We start from the raw sequence: 20,927 nt of genomic DNA, 5'->3' as shown, positions 1-20,927 counted from the left end.
TTTCTTTCTTTCTTTCTTTCTTTCTTTCTTTCTTTCTTTCTTTCTTTTCTTTTCTTTTCTTTTCTTTCTCTTCTTTCTTTCTTTCTTTCTTTTCTTTCTTTTCTTTCGTCATGTTGGTTAAGGCCTAGTCATTGTTGTGAATGTTCGTACTTCTGCAGTGATGTCAGTGAACATAATTTAACTTGTGTAAAACTTTTGTCTATCAACACTAAAAATAGTTCTTTTGGTCACTTTTAAGCAATAATTACATTCAAGGAAAGAAATCACTCATTTATACATGTGATGTGGGACACTTTGATATGCTTGAGTATTTGGTTTAATGAGTGATGAATTCAATTTTATTTCTAGAATCTCCCATAAGTAGTTATTTATTACCTGTTTGAAAGGATTGTGATCTTTAACTTTGTAAGTAGTTATTCATATGGACCAAGTAGTCATCTGTACATGAAAAATGACAAACAATGCACTTTGCATTTGCCATATTTTAGTACATATGTATCTCCTCCCATGAGGCTGGAGGTTTTGTTTTGTTTTTGAAAGAAAGGTCTCCAGCCAGTTACTCTTCTTTTATATTTCTGAAGAGGCCTTTGTGTCTCAAACCATGGCCGTGTGGAGTTCCCTCTTTTCAATTCAGGTAATTAATTCAGTGGTGACATCATAAGGAATGTGTTCATTTTTCCATTTCAAATTCCTCCTCATAGGATCTGATGGTAACTCACATTAAGAACACATTTTGACAAACTCAGTTCTCAAAGGCAATTGCGTGTTAATTTAAACTTGTCCCCCTTTAGCATTGTAAGAAGGAAATTCTCTTTCAGGGAAGGTCCTCTACCTTCTGCAATGAGGAATCACTACAGTTGTGGGTCATTTCGATCCTAATTCTGTTAGTTGGTTGATTTTTGATGTTTATAGAGCACAAGTGATCGAGTGATATTTACTGAGTCAAATGCACAGTGAAAAGATAGCAGTGGTAGGAGGATAACCTTGTACTGGTGAATCCTTATGTTTTATAAAGCTAAAAATAATGAATTTTTAGATCCTTTGCTCATTACGGCTGTGTTTTGGTATTTGTTTTACTTTGGCTGTTCAACTCTGTCTGTACCTGCACCTTTTATTTTTGTTAGGTGCCTGGGCAGGCAAATAGTCTAAATGCTTTTGTAACAGTGGCTTTTATATCTTTTTGACTATAACTCACGATAAAACAATTTTTTCATCTTACTCAATATACACTATACGCATTGAAGATATTCAGACATGTACACCCACAAGTAGCTGAAACAGAACTGTACTTAACCATTAATACAGTTGATGTACTCTGGTAGCTTCTATTTTGTTGTAGTCAGTTCTGTTTCATTAAAAAACACTTTTTCCATTGAATTATTGATTTTAGGGCCTACCATCGGATTGCAACCAGTTTGAGAAACACTGCTTTAGAAAGAGCCCTTTGTTAAACATAGATCTAGGAATTTAGGGCCATAGCATGGTTACGTTTCTGAAAATACCTATGTTTGCCTTAAAAATCTTTTTGGTTCCAAGTTCATTCTCATTTTGTGTGATTGCTTACAGTCCTAATTATTCCCCTCTCCCTTGACATTTGTGATAGGGTCACAGATTTCTAGAACTTTATGTACTCCTTGATGACTTAATGATTGAGGCTAAGTAAATGAAACATTTGTAGGTAATTACTACTAAGAATAGTGATATTCGGTAAGCTAGGGGGGTCTGAGAGTTGTATAGATGTATTGAAGTATGGAGAATGGATTCTAAGGGAGGTTACTGGACTTTTAATATTGCCCTCTAGTAATATTTTCCTGAAGATTCATAATTTCTTCCAGCAATCTGTAATCACCCTCTGGAGGGTTCTCAATTCTGCTTTGATTTTTAAGTTAGGATTGACTAATTTAGAGAATAGATTCCTGAAGTGGACTTGATCATTTCTTTTTCTCCTACTTCGTCCCTCTTCCCCTTTCCTCTTGCTCTTCTTTCCTTTGTCCATATTTACTACCTGCATTTGGCATATTATAGCCATTAATTTGAATTTAAAAGGGCACTGCCAGATGTTTTACTCCCTGCTTAGGGAAGATTATTTTCATTGAGAAAATTTTATAAAATATAAAAACAAAAAAAAGTGTATATCTCTAGACAGCTAAGGGTTGAAATCCACAGATAAGACAATCAGTTAGATGGGATCCATAATGTGCATTATATTATCTTTTCTGAGTGGTCTTTGAAAGAATGGTCTTGAATACCTGGAGGGAATAGTAATTTGTCTTCATATTTGTAATTGATATAACTCAGCACTAAACCTCTTTGATTTGTAAGATTTTATCTTATTGGTGATTATATTGCTTGAATAATGTATGTACATCTTAGTGTTCAGAATAAATATGTTAATAGTCTTAGCATTCCTGACATCAAACCTGGGCAATGCCTACATGACTATATATTCTATACGTGGTAGCTACCAGGTAACCTCGGTAAGTTTGTGCTCGATGTCTCACTACTGTGGAAATATCCCACCCAGCCCTGTTTCTGTGTAACTTCTGCTGTGAAGTCTGTGAATCTGTCAGTCTCACTGAATAAAGTTATGAAACCACGGAAACAATCAACTCCACTTTGTTGTGGGTTACTTTATCATAACATAGTACCCTTCCTTTCAATTTAGAGAAATGATATTGTACACATCCAGTGCGTTTCCTCTATAATATCCTCCAGTTCCACAGGCACATGTTTGCACTTTCCTCTTGTTAAAATTGCAGACAAGAATAATTTTGATTTATTGGTTTCATCTAATATAGCCGTGTTTATATTGTTGCCAATAAAATGACTTACACGATTGGTTTTTGTTTATACAATCTTTTCTGAGGAGTCAGTCACCTGTGTTAGGACAAGGTACATTCTGCTGATTAAAATGAACTCCTGGGATCTAAGAACATTCAGCTCTATCTGTCCTTGATTGAATTGCAAAATGTGCTTCACACTGCAGCCGTGCATGAGAATAACTTATATTATCTGTCAATAGGCTTTTCATTTCTATATTCTTCTGGTTACAAAAGCCGTAACCAAGAGAAGCGCAGGGGAATAGCTCGGGTCTATTAATGATCAAGGCTGCGATGTTGAAAAGGCAGTTAATGAAATTATAGAATCATTAACCTGAAGGGAAAAAAATAAAAAGAATCGATAAAAACCCTATTTTAGATGGCTTAGATGTATATAAAAGAAACAGCTCAGGAGCATTTTTGTTTGCTGACCAGTATTTTGTGTCTCATTATCAGGTTTTCTATGCAGGGTAAGTAAGAAACGCTTGTGGCATAAGGAATGGAAAATATAACAAAGGCTAAATGTAGCCTAAGGAAATGAAATGATGTATGAAAATTAATAATTAACTGGCTCATCAGATGAATTATGACTCTAGATGAGTTTATTAATGATATTTACTAAGAAAGGGCTTTTGGCTGTAAATAGGCATTATGGCACTCGTGTTTTTGGAATTTTCTTGAATGGCTCAGTTAACATTGCTTTTCACTTGTTGGATCTTTTAATCTGAGACACAGTGCCTGGAGCCTTAGGTAGAAGGTGGTAGAGTCATGATTTTGTATTTTGATCAAAGTCATAGCTTTTCCAGAACACCAGTAAAATTATTAAATGGTTTTGTGCCTTAGTTTCCTTAGGAGTTAAGTAATTTCCTTTCTGACCTGACTTACAGGAGTGTGTTTTGGAGTTCGAAAGTGGTCAACAGGAAGATTTATTAACTCACGTTGACTCATTTGACAGAATGAACATTTTCATTGTTTGAATGGACAGAGCATTAAAACTCTAACTGTATCAATATGTGAGATCCAAAGTACCCTAAGTTTGTACTTCAGGATGTTCCTTGCTTTTTCTTTTTCTTCTCTTTTTTCTGTTGACATCTTGGGGTAGGCAGTGGCTGAAGGGTGGAGGAGAAAATAATTCTGGAGAACTTGAACAATTTTTTTTTTTAAAGATTGTTATTTATTTATTTGACAGAGAGAGATACAGTGAGAGAGGGAACACAAGCAGGGGGAGTGGGAGAGGGAGAAGCAGGCTTCTGGTTGAGCAGGGAGCCTTATGCAGGGCTTGATCCCAGGAGGCTGGGATCATGACCTGAGCCGAAGGCAGATGCTTAATGACTGAGCCACCCAGTTGCCCCCATTTTTTTTTTTTTTTAAGAGAGAGAGAACGCGCGCGTGCGAGCAAGCGGCGGGGTGGGGGTGGGGCAAAGGGAGAGGGAGAAAAGCAGACTCCCCATGGAGCAAGAAGCCAGATGTGGGGCTTGATCTCAGGACTCTGAGATCAGGACCTGAGCCGAAATCAAGGGTCGGGTGCTCAACCCACCGCGCTACCAAGGTGCCCCTTGAATAGGTTTTTAAATAGAAGGATGCTCTGCCAGTGGAATCCTACCAGTTAGGTTTTGATATTGATTAGCTGTGATTTCGCTTTTTGGCAAAATGTAGGCAAATTTAATCCTGAGGTCCATTTTTCAAGGTAAGTGTTGTCTTTCAACACGCTGCTGACGTGAGAACCTCCTATCAGCTCTTGCTTTGACGGAGTGGATGAAGATTACTCTTTTTGCTTCCATGTCTACCCTGTCCTCTTGATTTGAGTGCCATAGGTATAAAATCTATGTATTTATCCTTGATCATCTTAAGTGGGTATTTTTGATAATCTTCCATGTCTTAATTATCTGGAGGATCAGAATTTCAAGAGACTGTAGTGATTATCATCAACTTCCTTGTTTTATGGATGAAATCTGTAAGTCCAGAGAAGTTATAAATGATTTGCCAGAGGTAGAACTCAGGTGTCCTGACACTGTGACTCATTAAGGATGTGTCTTTCTTAAAAGTTAGCAGTTTATTCCTTTTTTGTTACTACGTGGACTTAGGCTTATAAATGATCATATGGCCTTTCTAAAATATAATAGTGATAGATGAAATTGATTTTTAAATTCTAGTCTCTAATGCTTGAAAAATCTGTTGGCATAATTAATGTGAAAACTGGGTTATTAAGCATATTTTCACCTAGAGTTTATTTTATTTTTGTCTTGAGGCTGGTTTTCTTAGCTTATACGCCATTGCCTTACTGCTGTTTCTTTATGGCATTAATTACTTTACTTTCTGGTTGTTGTCTTTTTAGTAATAAAATTTAAGTGCATTTTTGTTATTGTTATTGTTACTTTCAACCTAAAGCTATTTAAAACAGGACTGCAGTTTATAAATAAAATAAAATGAAAGTCCAGTTTGACAGGCTGGTATGAGTGTCTGATACTTAATTAACTTCTCAGCACGTTAATTATTTTTCTTGCAGTCTCACTTTCTTAATGATCTAACCTAATGCTAAGTACCTACTTACGTGTTTTTATCCAGATTTTTGATGAGAATTCCTGCTTGTATATGATCTTGCTGGCAAAAAGACTCCTTTGTTTTTAAAAACTTGCAAGTGGGCATAGTCTGCAAATCTACAGACACTTGTCACATGGACTCATGATGACTCATAGTGCCAGTCATGTTGGATGATTCTTCATTTTCAACAAATTGCCAGCACAACATATATACTTATTTATTTTGTTTGGTGCTGAATAAGTGCTCTCTTCTGCAGGGTTCAGAGTACTCAGAAAACACTGTTTTATGAATGAGCGGAGAATAGATGGCCAACATCCTCTGGCAAAGCACAGAGACATGAAATGATTCTTTTTTTAAATTTTTTTTATTTTTTTAAAAGATTTTATTTATTTATTTGAGACAGAGAGAATGAGAGAGACAGAGAGCACATGAGAGGGGGGAGGGTCAGAGGGAGAAGCAGGCTCCCTGCCGAGCAGGGAGCCCGATGCGGGACTCGATCCAGGGACTCCAGGATCATGACCTGAGCCGAAGGCAGTCGCTTAACCAACTGAGCCACCCAGGCGCCCGAAATGAAATGATTCTTGCTCACAGTCAACCCACAACTCAACAGACCAGCTGATAATACACTGGAGTTCTTAAATGGACACAGCAGGAAGGGCACTGGGATTTTTCCAATGTGAAATACCAAAATCTTACAACCGGTTTGATACTAGGGTTCATTTGTTATTGTCCCATAAGACAACTTAAGTGATAAGGTTTGGCTGGACTGGGTTTCCTTGTCCGTTCTTGGCGACCGTAGTGGAGGGAAGGGCAGGAGATGGACCTCAGAGCGTTTCTCAGGACTGGATGGCCTGGCAATGTGAAATGTGACAGACTGATAGAATTCTTAATAAAGTGGAGAACTGGTAAGGAGGAAAACATTCCAAATGTTGTATTGTTAGTAAATTTTGAAGTTTCTCAGCATTTGGGCACACACAGTAAACTTTGCAGAGGGCACAGTGAGTGCTTGACTAGAAAATCAAAAATATTTGATTTTTGATAAAATAGTTTTTGATTTTTTAAAAGGATAAAGAAAAAGAAAACTCTCTTCACAGAGAGTTTTCCTTCTGTGGCGTTCTGTCCCTAATGGTGGATGAAGCCATTTGTGTGGGTGTTGGTTGGAAATAATTGCTTAAGACGTTGAGTGGATCATGCAGATAGAGTAGGAATCATCCAGTTGAGAATATCTGACCCCTACTGCTTTGCACTCAGTCATATCTTCTGTATTAGTTCAGCTTTGGCTTCTTTTCATGACAATCATATCTGTGCAAAATAGTACAGAGTGTGAGTGTGTTTGTCAATCAGTTGGATTAGTGACACCCAGTCACTTCCTTGACTCTGTGTACCTTTTGGGGAGCTCTTGGTTAAGGGAGGGAAGCACCTTTCCTACAGATTTGTAACCAGAGAGTACTGGCATTGTGATGTCCTGTGTTCGTGTCGGTGCTGTTGGTTTTCTCTCGCCACTTGAGGAAGGGGGTGCTGGGATGGCAGACGGAGCTCTGTTGTGGAGCTGTGGTTGAAGTGCTGTGTGTAGTGTGTGGCGAACATACTTCCCTTTAGAGGCTCTCTTCTTTTCGTATGCTTTCCGTAAAGTGTTTTGTACAGACTTTTCCTTTTCTAGGATCTTAAAAGAAGGTGAGAGTATTGTGATGTTGCTTCTGTTTCCATCCCCATAACTCAGAATCATTATGGAACGAAGACTTCGATGTTGCTGTGATTTATTTGGACATGCGGATATATGACATCTTTGCGAGAACCTCAGACCCCTATTTTTACCTTTTGTAGTCTAGGGACTGTGAAAAATTTTCTCTTATGGTAAAAATCAGAGGTGGTTTAATATCCTCATACTCTCATTTAGAGGCCATATCAGCCTTTTGCTTGTTTACTGGAGACTTTGGAGCGTTGGTCTCACAGCTCACAAAGGTAGTGCTTGGGTTTCCCAAGACTCACTGTAGCAAAAGTGAACTAGTATGGACAGATCCTCTGGGGAGCAAAATAAGTTTCATTTTGCAAGCTGGTACCAGTTGATTGGTTGTCGTTGCCAAGAGCACTGTATTGAGAAGGGCTCAGGGGCAAACAAAACAATACAGTGATCCATAATCCATGTCTACCGTGAATGCAGGAGGGAAGAGTGCCTGCCAATGAACCATGTGTTTGATGACCCTGCTTTACATAAAAGGCCGTTTGGCTAAGAGTGCTTCTTTTCTTCCTGGTATGAATGCTACACAAGTTGAAAACTCACTGTGACTTATTTTCATTTTTACTTTTAAAAATGCCTGCATTTATTTTTTTAAACAGGCTAATAACCCACACCATGGATAACTTATTGGACTTTGCCTGAAAGGAGTCATTAGTGCCATTGGACATTTGACCATCCTGGCCACAGGTTTTTTCAGAATGAATGGAAGGTCATGCAGCATGAGTCTCCACCGGACATCAGGAACCCCACAGGGGCCCGGGATGGTCAGTGGCCAATACATTCCTCCCATCCGAGCCCACTCTGGGACTCCTGGCCCCTCGTCCTGTGGCAGCACAGCGAGCCCTGCCATCGGAAGCCTTGCTAACAGCCTTCATCTCAAGATGCCCTCGGGAGGAGGGATGGCTCCTCAGAGCAACATGGCCGAGAGCCCCCTCCATCTGCCTGCCTTGAGCCCCAGGAGACAAGTACTCACCAATGGGAAGCCACGATTCCAGGTCACCCAGGCTGGAGGCATGTCAGGGCCACACAATTTAAAGCCAAAGCAGCAGGAGTTTGGAAGTCCTTTTCCTCCAAATCCTGGGAAAGGTAGGATTGTCTTTCTGGGATCTTTTAAAAGTGGAAACGATTTTTTTTCTCCTCTCCAGATCCTTCTCTGCAAGCAAATCTCATGGAAAACTACAGGATTGAATGTCAGGATCAATTCTGATGGTCTCACAATGCTCTGTAGCCTCCCTGGTGAGGGGCTGGATGTATGGGTACATGGGAGGGTGAGGAGGCCACAGTGGTAAACATGATACCTCATGGAACTGTGAAGCAGAGTGGAAGGCGAGACAGAGAGAGCAGAAACGGAGTGAGGGTGGGTGGTGGTGGCGGCGGCAGGCAAGACCAGTTTAGCAAGACCCTACCCTTGGGATGCATGGAGGGACGGAATTCTCTGGGCCATGGCGGAGGGGGGCGGCCAGAGCCGTCATCGTGTGGGTCGGGTGCTAGAAGAAAGGTTTGGAAAGAAAAGGATAAAAAGGGAGAAAGCTTAACAGCCAATAAAGTGAGGAATTAGCACATAGAAATGATAAAAAATTATTCCAAGAGCAGAACCCCTAAGTTCTGTAATACAGCTGGTGACAAGAGGGAAGGAAGCTAGAAGAGAATAATGAAAGGATGTATTTTTGGGCTTGTGGAGAACTAGAAAACTTGGTTAATTTGAAATGCAGAGAGAGTGTACTTTTAATTCAGTTTTTGAGTTCAGTGTTTCAGTGTTTAATTCAGTGTTTGAATAATGTAAATTTTAAATCATGGAATAATTGTTGGAAAATAGCAAATTATTTGAATGACTCACTCTCTCTAGAAACCGATGTTGACTTAAGGAGTGATATTGCACATGAAATGTGTATTTGGGCCAGAAAAAGGAAGTGTGTATCTCATGTGAAATACAGCTTTGTTATGTAAAATAGCACAATTATATATGCTGTTAGGTATTTTTAGCATCTGGTTTTAAATGTTTATATTAAGTGTGTACACTACTAAATAAAATTACTAGCAGCCTGAAATAGCCATTCACCATTAACTCATAACTCACCCAGTTCAGGTGAATAATTATTTTTATCCTAAAAGCTGTTTTAGTGCTGTTGTATTCCTCTGCATGGTATAAATGGGCAGGTTAAGAAAAAACCCTAAACTATAAAACCGCAAAGTACAAAAAGCTATATATCTAGCGTTTTTCTTTTATTTATTTATTTATTTTGGTTTAGGTTTTGTTTTAGATTGTTTTATTTCCTAGACCTACTGATATTTAGTATAAGTATAGGAAAAACTTTCCTTGGGGTGCATCCAAGATAGCACCATCACTGTCAGGGTGCTGCGTTCATGGTGTGGCAAGCTACAATGGCAAGCTCGTGTGTTTGGATTTTCAGGGGCTGAGGCCCAGGAGGATCTTTCAGCTCTTGCTTGTCTAATGAACTGTACATAGCTTGCTTTCATCACATATACTTCTGTTGAATCCCGGCTGGCGTTATTAATGCTGATAATATTAATAACTTCTATTTATGATGTCATAACTGGGCATGTGTCAGGCACTGTTGTATTGAGTGCTTCCAATATAAAATCTCAGTTATCCCTCACAACAGCCCTGAGTCGTATGCTACTGTTGATTAACTGATAAGGGAGCTAAGATCTAGAAAGAATAAATAACTTCAGCATTGCCCTCGGTAAGGAGTTTGGGGATATGACTTTGATGGTGAGCAGATGTGGTTATGATTATATTCATAGTTAAAAAAGTTATGTTTCCAGTAATTCAGGGAGAGTGAACTCTCAGGGTTAATACATCTTGAACTCTTGCAAAAATTAGTGCTGTCCCCTGGTTCTCCTCTTTCTAACTTTCTGGCTCCTTGCTCAGCTTCCAAGCTTACGGTGCCTGTTCCGGATCTGCATGGTCGGGGTATGCATGAGCATGGGATAAGGGTTGAGGATAACTGTATTATTATCCCCTCTGGCCTTGTAGCTTGGATACTGCTCCGGATGGTGCCAGCAGTGGCTGAACGTGTCCCTTTCAGGTCTTGTTGACAGTTCCTAAGCTAAGCCAATAACTAGTTGAGAATGGTGATCTAGTAGGACTGTTTGAACTTCATCCAGTCATTTACTCAACAGATAATTATTGAGCATGTATTATAGGTGAGCCACTGTTCTGGGGATATAGTAGCTAATAAAATATAGTCCTGGCCCTCAAGGAGTTAGGAGAATTCAGACAAATAAATGGGCAGTTAAAGTGCACTTAGGGCTCTGATAGGGATACATTGATGGCAGTAGGGCTACATTTGCAGGGTTCCCAGCCCATGCTTGATCAGTGGATCTGGGAGGACAGTAGGATATCTAGGCAGACACCTGAAGGGTAAGGAGCTAGACTTGCGATCATGCCAATTGTGTGTGTGTGTGTGGGGGGGCTGTCTGGAACTCATTCTGGATAGACCGAAAATCACCCTCAAAACCTGAAGGGGAGAGATCATGGTGTGTTTCATTAACTTCTGCCTGATTCCACGTTGGGGGTGTACAGAGACAAGACTGGGGAGGAATAAGGAGAGGCCAGATAAGGGTTATGGAGGAGGCGCCAAGGAGCTTGGACCTATCTTGAGCACACTGGTGAGCTGTGCCAGGGTTTTAACTTTGGGGATCATGTGATGGGATGATGTGATGAACTTGAGGTTGACATCTCTCTCAGGCTTTTTTCATGCAGTACTGACAGTGCCCTGACCCTGAGGGATAGTACCGAAGGACCTGTGACTGCGCGTGTATTAGTTAGGGTTCTCTAAAGAAACAGAACCAACAGGAGATGTATCTGTGCCTGAATGTGTACCCGTCCCTGTGTCTGTACCTGTATCTGAATAGATTACGGAGGCTGACAGTTCCCAAGACATGGGAGACGGGTCAGCAAGCTGAAGACCCAGGCCTGCTGATGCTGTAGGTCTAGTGTGAGTCTGAAGGCCTGGAACGAGGAGAGGCAATGGTGTGTATTTCCCTTCTGAAGGACAGCAGGTTTGAGACCCAGGATGAACTGACATTTCAGTTTGAGTCCAAAGGCAGGAAAAAGCTGATGTCCCAGTTTGCAAGTGGTCATTCAGGGAAGAATTCTTTCTTACTTGGCCGAAGGTCAGCCTTTTATTCTCTTCAGGCCTTCAGCTGATGGGGTGGGGCCTATCCACATTAGGAAGAGCAATCTATTTTACTCAGTCTACTGATTTAATGTAAATCTCATCTGAAAACACTCACAGAAACACCTGGAATGGTATTTGGCCAAATACCTGGGCACCTCATGAGCCATTCAAGTTGACGTATAAAACCAACCATCGTAGTGGGGTACCATTGCTTGGGGCCAAGCACAGTTTACATGGTGGCTGAGAAAATACATTTTCTAAGCCTTCAGGGTGATTATACCATCTCTCAGGAATCCAGTGGAACTGTGTACAGAGAATATGTCATTTAAGGATTGACACACAGACAAATATCTGACTTGAAGACTGGAGAAGTCTCCAGTGGGAGCCTCATGAGAAATATAAATTTGATTGTAGTATTTGTGTTACTTAATTAAGGATTGAGTTCTACTCAACTTGAAAACTCAAAAAACAGTGACTTTCACATCATGGAGCATGGTTCTCAAATGGTGTGCCAAGGACACTGGAGTACCACAGCAAACTCAGGGGGAACCATGGGATAATTTTAATTTTGAAGGAAACAGAAGGATTTGTGGCATCCTTTGGACTCCAGGCAAACTACTAGCTTGAGGAGGTTCACAGTTTCAACATTAGATTGCACTGTATCCTTTTAGTGATGTCATATCTTTGCAAAGCTCCACTTTCAGTAGTTGTGATGAAAAAGCTAGTACTCTGTAGGCCAAAAGGTGGAAGCAACCCAAGTATAGGCAGATGAATGGATAAAGAATATGTGTGTCTTATACCTGCAGTGGAATAGTATTCAGCCTTAAAAAGGAAGGAAAGTCTGACATACAATACGACATGGATGAACCTCAAGGACATTATGCTAAGTGAATTACGCCAGGCACAAAAGGACAGATATTGTATGATTTCTCTTATACAAGGTACCTAGAAGAGTGAAATCATAGAGACAAAAAGTAGAATGGTGTTTGCTGTGGACTGGAGGGAGGGGAGCATGGGAGGTTAGGTTAAAAAGAATGGGGACGGAGTTTCAGTTTGGGAACATGAAAGAGTTCCGGAGATGCATGGTGCGTGATGGTTGCCCAGCAGTGTGAATGTACTTAATATACACTTTAAAAATGGTTAAGATCGGGGGTGCCTGGCTGGTTCAGTTGGAGGAGTGTGCGACTCTTGATCTCGGGGTCCTGAGTTCGAGCCCCACATGGGGTGTAGAGATTACTTCAATAAATAAATAAACTAAGATAAATTGGGTAAGATGGTAAATTTTATGTTATGTGTATTTTATCACAGTAATAAAGACAAGCAAGTTCTAAGTGAAAATCAGTGTGGAATGGGAGCTGAAGGTGGTGGTATCCAGTCTGATTCCAAGAGCGGAAGTAGTAGAGGGCACAGTTAGAATACACATGCCATCAGTAATACTGTTATTTAAGAATGAAATAAAAATACTTTTATTCTTAATTTATGTACATTGTTTTTTTCAAACAGCTAATAGGTTGTTAGTACATAAATACTATTAAGTTGCTGGCACCTAACTACTTAATGAGGGGTAGTGTTAGTTGTTCCTTTTGGCCCAGGGCACCCTGAAAAAATTACTGAGACGCTAAGAATGCCGTGAACTGCAGACATTTGGGAACCTGTGTCACAGGAGTTGATTGTTCTCACACAAAGAGCAGCCCGGGGTCGGGGATGCTGCTCCTGGTGAGAAGCTCAGGGATGTCAGGTCCACGATCACGGAGCCTCCCTTTGCCTTTCCCCCACGCCTGCTCCTGCTGTGGAGTCTGTATTCTGAGGAGAGTGAAAGACGAAGGAAGGACAATAGGCAGAAGGGTGGAAGGGATGACTCCCTCCAAATCGGCGCCGTTAATCGGCTCTCCCAGGAGCCCCCCCAACTATCCCTACTTAGTCGTACATGACTTACTTGTAAATAAAACTCATTATTTGTTCCAGAATGTACCTTTATAAACAAAGTTCGATTTTATCTTATTTTGTATTATGTCCTTTTATATTTTATTTCACCTTTTAGCTTTTGCTACCTTTTTCTTTCTCAACGAAGTCGAACCACGTATAAGTAAGTTGCAGACATTCTGACTCTTCACCCCCAAATGGCTAAGCAGGTGTCTTCCATGTTGTACAACTAGGATACATGAATCATAACCAAGAAATTTAACTTTGATACAACAGTATTGCTTATATAGAGTTATATCTTAAAATAGAATAAATATTTAAATTCATATTCAAATTTTCATAATATTATTTTATGTTTTATTTTACTTATCGTACTGTTTTCCCCCTCCTTATAGCCCACATGTCCTCTGTAGCTATTCTTTTCTTTTGATTCAGGATCCAGTCAAGAATCCTGAATTATGGGGCACCTGGGTGGCTCAGTTGGTTAAGTGTCTGATTCTTGATCTCAGCTCAGGTGTTGATATCACGGTTGTAAGTTTGAGCACCATGTTGGGCTCCACGCTGGGCATGGAGCCTACTTAAAAAAAAAAAAAAAAGAAAAGAATGCTGCATTACATTTGGTTGTCATGTCTCTTTAGTCTCCTTTTTTCTAGAATGACCGTCTCCCCTTGTCTTCGTGTTTCATGACAAAATATGTTGCTGTTTTAGAGTTTAGGTCGGTTGTCTTGTCTCACAACTTGGTTCATCTAATCATTTCCTCATGATTAGGTTCAGGTTAAACATTTTTGGTAGGAGTACCACATAGGTTATTTGTGGATTATATATCCTGGGAGCACTGCATGCTCATTTGTCCCGGTATTTGTGATGCTGCTTTTGGTCGTCTGGCCAAGGTGGTGTCACCAGGATCTCTGCAATGTGGACACTTTCCTTTTCAAAATTAATACCTAATCTTATACAAATATCTTGCTCTTCATCAGTGATGCTTGTGTGAATCAGTTACTACATTATTAACTGTATAACAGTGATTTTCTGATTCCAGTATTTCTTCTGTGTTTATTAGTTGGTATTCTTCTGGAAAGAAGAACTTCTGTTTCTCCTTTTTTTGAGAATCACCACAGACCCCATGTATTCTTTTTAAAAAGTCCCTGTGCCATAATTCATTAGCATCACTGTTCTTTTTGATGCTCAGATTGTCCTGGATCTGGCAGGTGGAAGCCCCTTCAAGCCGGTCCCGATGTCCTTTTGTTATGTCCCCATGAAGCACTTCCTTGCTTTCACATAGAACGAGACACTCCAGACCCACTAGTACTTCCCCGCCCCAGACATGCAATCAGCCATTTTCCCTAAAAACTCGGGTCCCTTTTAGTGGGAAATCTTTGGAAAACCGGATGAAAGCATGTTTTTCTTGACTCTGGGGTGTCATTGCTTCTGGGCCCTATGTGTGGACAGAGTTAGGAAATCTGTCAGAAGGTAATGAGTTCCAGTTAAAATACGACATTACAGAGTTCTTCCTCACACTTGCTCGTCGTGCATGTGTCAGTGGGATCCCTGGTTCTCAGCAACATCCATGGAGTTGCTTATTGGTTCTGTCCTACAATAACGAGTTACTTTTAGATTTACGTTTTAAGATAGTGGAAATTAGTTTTAGAAATGATCTTTTTACTACGTGTAAATGTTTCATGTACTGAGATGAGCATGTTTGTGTTTATCTGAGCCACCGAGTGAGCATGGAGGATGCCTCACAGTTGGCAACTTCCAAGCCCTGCTAGGACTGGTGAGTACAGAATCTCAGTTATATTGTACCAATAATGGCTTTTCTCTCTACTTCCTCTTCCACAGTTATGAATTGTAATTAGACTGGTAGAAATGCATTTTTCAAAGCATCTGGGAAATCAGTTTTATGATCTCCACTTTAAGCACATTTGACACAGCTATTTAAATATTTAAGACAATTCCACATTTGCAGTACCCGTAGGACTATATAATTGGGAAGATTTTTATTGTAAAGGTTTTTTTATTTTACTTTAGGGCCTCTGACATTTCTTGTGGAGCTCTGCCGTCCTTGGAGACAAAGGGAGTTAGTTATTCATTAGCGCTTGTGGGTTATTCATTATTGTTGGTCAGAAAAAGCAGAATGATATCAACAAAGGACACTAACTAATTGGGATTAAAAAACTCTTTTGTATAACTTAAGGCTGGTATCTCTTGTAAAGACCTGGTTTTAAAAACATAAGTATCGTGTGAACCCGGGAGGTCTAGAAACTAAGTGTACTTTAAATAATAGGTCGTGACGTTTTATTTTGATTTTTTCCTGTTTGTGGTTTGCTAATTCAGTTGGCTATAACCTGGAGCTTAGGTTAGAGCTTGACTCCTTAGTGGGTCAGCTAGCTTCATATTTTCCCCCCACTGCCACATTATAAATTTTAAAACATTGTCACTGATTTAGAATGTTACTTTCCTATAATCATTCCTTTACTTGTGTTTATTTCTGGACAAACAGACAATGAAAAAAGAATTTGCTAACGCTGGCGAGTGAACTGTATTGAATGTTGTCATGTTAGCACCGGGGCAGGAATCGCAGCTGGGATCTCACATTCTTGAAGAGATGCAGTTGATATATTAGCTAATGAAAGTTGGGGCAAAATACTTGGTTACTTTTTTTTTCACTTCTGCTTTTTAATCATTTATATTTCCTTGCACTTCTAATGTGGCTTCCTGCAGAATTAGAGCAAATAAAGTTAATATTCCATAAAGGGTTCCAAAAATAACCAAACCAGTCAGAGACCAAAGGCATTATTCCAGTTGAGGTAGCCAGGGTTTTCATTTCGTCTCGCCAACAAGGCAGGTGAAACACAATGTTTACTTTTGTTTACTCTTTGGGCTCCACAGGCCACACTTCGTGTGATTTATTGATGCCGCGTGTAAATCAAATTGATGATGGATTTCCAAGTATTACTGAATGGCAGGCATGATTTGTTCCAGTTATGAAAGTGATTTGTCAGCCTCACAGCATTCCACCTTTAAAAGAACATATTCCATTAGCACTCCCCGCCCCCTAGACACACCTCAGATACTATAGGACACCAAGTTGGAAGGTACCATCCACTAGTCACCTGTAGCATTTTCTTTCTTTTTTTTTTTTTTGAAGATTTTATTTATTTATTTGACAGAGAGAGACACAGTGAGAGAGGGAACACAAGCAGGGGGAGTGGGAGGGGGAGAAGCAGGCTTCCCGCGGAGCAGGGAGCCCGATGCGGGACTCGATCCCAGGACCCTGGGATCATGACCTGAGCCGAAGGCAGACGCCTAACGACTGAGCCACCCAGGCGCCCCTGTAGCACTTTCTTAGACTGTTAAATAGCAACAGCTTTGGACTTGCACAGAGCTTGCATATTGATTGTCTCCTATGATTTGATCAAAGGTTCCATCCCAGGAGGCTGGGCAAGTGTGATTGGCCCCATTTTAGGGATTGAGAGACTGAGGCTCAGTTTGCCGGAGTATCTCGTTCTCTGTGTGCTGCGTGGGTTGACTCAGAGTGGGACTCCACAGTCCGAGAGCTCCTGCTGTGGGAGTTCTGAGAAGCCTTGTCCCCAGTCTGCCTTAGAGTTTACAGTTGCTGCCATTCCAGAACGAGTATGCATACCGTTCAGCTGCTGTCTCCATCCACAAGCTGAGGAGATGGGCCCTTGCTCCTGTTTTGGAAAACTGGGCTTGACAATTTCCAATAACAGGCCCTTCTGAGCAGAGAAGGTGGTGTCTGCCTGGGCAGGAATCAGGCCGTCTGTGTGAGGCCTCCCGAGTGACACGAGTGTGTGCAGAAGTACTGATGGACTGAAGTAGCTTCGCACACCTCTGCTTATGACGTCTTTAGACCCGGGCTGGAGGGTGTCATGAATATGAATAGATTCGCTACTCCTGACCCATCACATTTTAAGGAGACAATGGATGGTGACTTGTATTTAATACCTATTTTTATGGCTGCCTTATTTGAATAATGAAAGAAATAGAAGGGCCGTAATTGACTCTGACATAATAAACAAGTTAAAAAGTGAGACTTGTGTGGGAGCTTGTTAGTCAAGGATAGGCTGAGGCTAGCAGCTGTCGCATCCTTGAGGAGCCGGTTAGAGATGCATAGTCTCAGGGCCATCCCAGACTGACTGACTCAGGTCGTGTCTTTTAACAAGATCCGTGGCACAAGGGCAACTTCATGGCTGTGTGAGCAGGGACTGTATAGGGTCCCGTGCTTGGAAGGAGTGCCCCGTGCTTGGGGTCTAATGCTCTGTGACATTCTTACTGATGTTACCTTTGAATTTGTGTATTTTAAGTGAAATCCTCTGGGCCCCTGAAGCATGTGTGGGGTGCTTCGAGTCTCCGTTCGTGTGCGGTCCCCCATCCTGCTAGGATAGCTACTGGTTCCTCTGTCCCTCCCCAGTATCTACTGCTGCCCTCTGCCTCCAGTGCGGACTCAGGCATGAGGGTGGGGAGGTCAGGGTTTGGTGCATATGCTGTGTGTGCCCAATCCATGTGAGGCTCTGGGCACCTTTGAGAGTCTGCACTTACCCTGTGAGTATCCCCATGTGGAAGGAGCTCAGTGGTAAATAGCAAATTACAAAAAACACCATGACCCATCACAAGGGAGACCAGAGAAGGATGGAAAAGGATTTTCTTTTGCTTTTTGAACAAGGGACCCAACATTTTCATTTTCATTGGTCCCTGAAAATTATGTAGCTGACCTTGTAAGTACCCACTGAAATTTGAGAAACACTGGTATGGGAGGAAGAGGGTGGACACTGGAGTCAGAAGACCCACACCCCAGTTCAAGCACTGCTGGTGTGTGACCTTCCCTGCCTTGGTTTCTTCATGTGTAAAATGGGGGGGGGGGGGTTGTTTTATCTCTCTTTCCAAATGGGCAGGGTCTAGGTGAAGGGCAGACCGGGCCACATATCCTTGAGTAAGAGTGTGACCAGGGCACCTCTCATCTTTGGCTTTGGCTTCATGATGTTGATGAACAAAGCTGGATGTTATGGGCAGGGCTCCAAGCGGGAAAGAAGGGCCAGGACTGGTCTTCACATCCTTGACAGTGCATGGAAAGGAAGGGTCAAGTACTGAGGCAGGCACGTTCTGGGGATCTTGGGCCAAGAGAAGGCGTGCTTCGGAGAACTGGGGAGCTAACGCATTGGCTTTCCGGGTGGCCACCTGGTCATGTGGCAGTGGCAGGTAGAGCAGAGAACAGTGTGTGCTTTGGGGAGTTAAATTAGATGGCAGCTGGGAGAGTGCATTCTATACCGTCCAGTGCCAGAGGCACGCCAGGGGTTGCTCCTCCCCGCTGTACGTCTGCGTGGTGCAGTGTGGGTCTCCGTGAGCAACAGCAGCTGCTGCTGGCCGAGACGGCCCGTCCCGCTGCTCTGCTCGGTCGTGCCACGTGTCCTGGTAATAAAGGCTTACAGCTTAGTCAGAGCTCCCAAGTCTGGGCGGTACGAACAGCTACTTGCCGTGTAGGGATGGAGCCCTGACTACTCTAGTTCCAGCTTGCTTCAAAGGCTGGACAGAAAACACGGAAATCCTAATAAACCACAGTAAACAGACACTGATGTGAAATAACACATTTTAAAAGTGTATCTTTCACCTAAAGATTTTCCTTTAGGGCGATCCTATAATTTATTATCCAGACCAGGACACTTTCAGGAGTGAAATGTGGCCTATGGATAATTATGCCCAGGACTATCCCGGATGAACTGGAATGAGGGCCACCCTACTTTAGGGCGAAGTTTAATTGCATTTAGATTCAGAATCTTACACAATTGCTTTAAGGTAAAGTAGTCCAACCTACTTGACAAGATTAGACCCGGAGAAGTTAATAGCAAAATTATTTCTTGGACCATTGAATGATTATTAGTATATCATTAAGTAGAATACATTCATTTCTGGTTATTCTAGGGCTAGAAATAACAAACTAGCAATTATTTAGCACATTCTATTTATTAATGTTCTTAGCTTTATGTAGCTTATTTTAATCCTTCCCAACCTTATGAAGTATTCCCTTGAAAATATGAGAAAAGAAAGGCTTAGAAAAAATAAGAAACTTGACCAAGAGCACGTGGGGATTTTAACCCATGTCTCGCTGACTTCAGGGCTCTGTATACTTCTGTAGGATGATGTTTTGTGTTTTGGTATAGAGTTTGCTGCAAAAACTAGGTTCTTGGCAATTGAGAATGATTTCCTGAAAGACACAGTATGTCTACCATAATTTTTACTATGTGTGGTGGTGTAGTGTCTGGTATATATTTATTTTGAAAAGTATAGTGAGCAGAAGCAGAAAAACCACTGACACATAGTTGCAGATGTTTGTGTCAATTTGTGTTACAAGTGCCCCTCCTCACTTGCTTAAGACAGTGGCTTTGGTGGCAGTCAGGCGGGGAATGTGATGTAAAAAAGAAAGATACAGTAATGGCTAACTTTTGAGCCCTTCCTCTGGGCCAGCTGCTGCATTAAACAGAGCTCCTGGGTCACACAACCAGAGTGCTATCTGGAAGGCCTTCCATGATGGCCCTGGAGCTCAGAATTCCCTTAATTCTTGTAACAACCCCATGTGTCTTTCGATCATGAAACCAAGGCGTGGCAAGGTGAAGTCACTTAGCTGCAGTGGCGTGGCTAGTAAGTATGTGGCAAGGCTGGGAGGTGAATGCAGGCTGTCAGGATGAGGCAGGGAGCCGAGCTGGTGATGGGGACTTTCTCCTGCAAGAGCTCTGGTTCACCAAGTACCTTATTTAAGACTCTTGGGGTTGCGGGTAACTGTGACCCACTGTGCTAGTTTATATGAAAGGGGATTTGTTCTAGAAGAATCAAGAGTGTTTCATGGTTACCTAAGGACAGGGTGGACGACAGATCTTTTGAAGGACTATAAGAACAGGATACTTCCCCATGCTTTTTCTCCATAGGCCACATGATCTTTTATTTCTGCTTTCTGTACACATCACTTTATTTTTCTCCCTACAGATTGCTTTTCTCTGTTTCTTAGTATATGTATTGGGGTTCTGTGGAGAAACATAACCAATAGGATATTTATTTATATGTGTGTGTGTATGATATTTATATAAAGGGATTTATTATAAGGAATTGACTCATTTGATTATGGAGGCTGAGAAATCCCAAGATCTGCAGTTGGCAAGCTGGAGACCCAGGAGGGCCCATGGTTTAGTTCTGTTCGAGTGCAAAAGCCTGAGAACCAGGAGAGCTGATGGTCTAAGTTCTAAGCTTGAGAAGCTGGCAGGCTTGACACCCCAAAAGAGCCCATATTCCCGTTAGATTCTGAAGGCCATAAAAGATTGCTGTCCAACCTCAAAGCAGTCAGGCAGGAAAAGTTCCCTTTTACTTGTGGGAGGGGCCCCCATTTTGTTCTTTTCAGGCCTTGAGGCCCATCCGTTTTGGGGAGGGCACTCTACTGAGTGAGTCTACCAGTTCAGATGTTCATCTCATCAGAAACACCCCCACAGACACACCTAGCGTAATGTTTGACTGAATGTCTGGATACCCTGTGGCTCAATCCAGTTGACACACGAAATGAACCATCACGGTATCCATGGCTCCGGCGTGGCTTTCTTCATGAAGCCTAAGCATGTCATGTACTCAGAACTTCTGTGTGACAAGTCAACTGGGTAGTGTCCTTCTATCCCATCTTCAGGTTCCTTGGGAAAAGTCTGATTGGTCCAGTGTGTGTCAGATCCGGTTTGTCCAGCTGGTGGGGGTGGAGCCTCGTGGAAT

The 20,927-nt window shown here is 41.6% G+C and overlaps 1 protein-coding gene across 2 annotated transcripts in view; it reads left to right on the top strand.

The window, feature by feature from the left end:
• GLIS3 (GLIS family zinc finger 3) overlaps window positions 1-20,927 on the top strand; it is a 443,172-nt gene that overhangs the window by 6,256 nt on the left and 415,989 nt on the right. The window contains exon 2 of one of the 2 annotated variants that reach the window (XM_035029138.1): window positions 7,698-8,184. In XM_035029138.1, the coding sequence (XP_034885029.1) occupies window positions 7,797-8,184 (388 nt within the window). In that variant the 5' untranslated portion in view covers window positions 7,698-7,796. Of the gene's footprint in view, window positions 1-7,513; window positions 8,185-20,927 lie in introns of those variants that run through there. The other variant, XM_035029139.1, reaches the window with a different exon arrangement.

Source organism: Mirounga leonina, unplaced genomic scaffold (assembly GCF_011800145.1).
Source record: "Mirounga leonina isolate KUSES-001 unplaced genomic scaffold, KU_Mleo_1.0 Mir_224, whole genome shotgun sequence".
Lineage (NCBI taxonomy): Eukaryota > Metazoa > Chordata > Mammalia > Carnivora > Phocidae > Mirounga > Mirounga leonina.
Note: the sequence above shows the minus strand (reverse complement) of the source record. Positions and strands in the feature narration are given on the sequence as shown.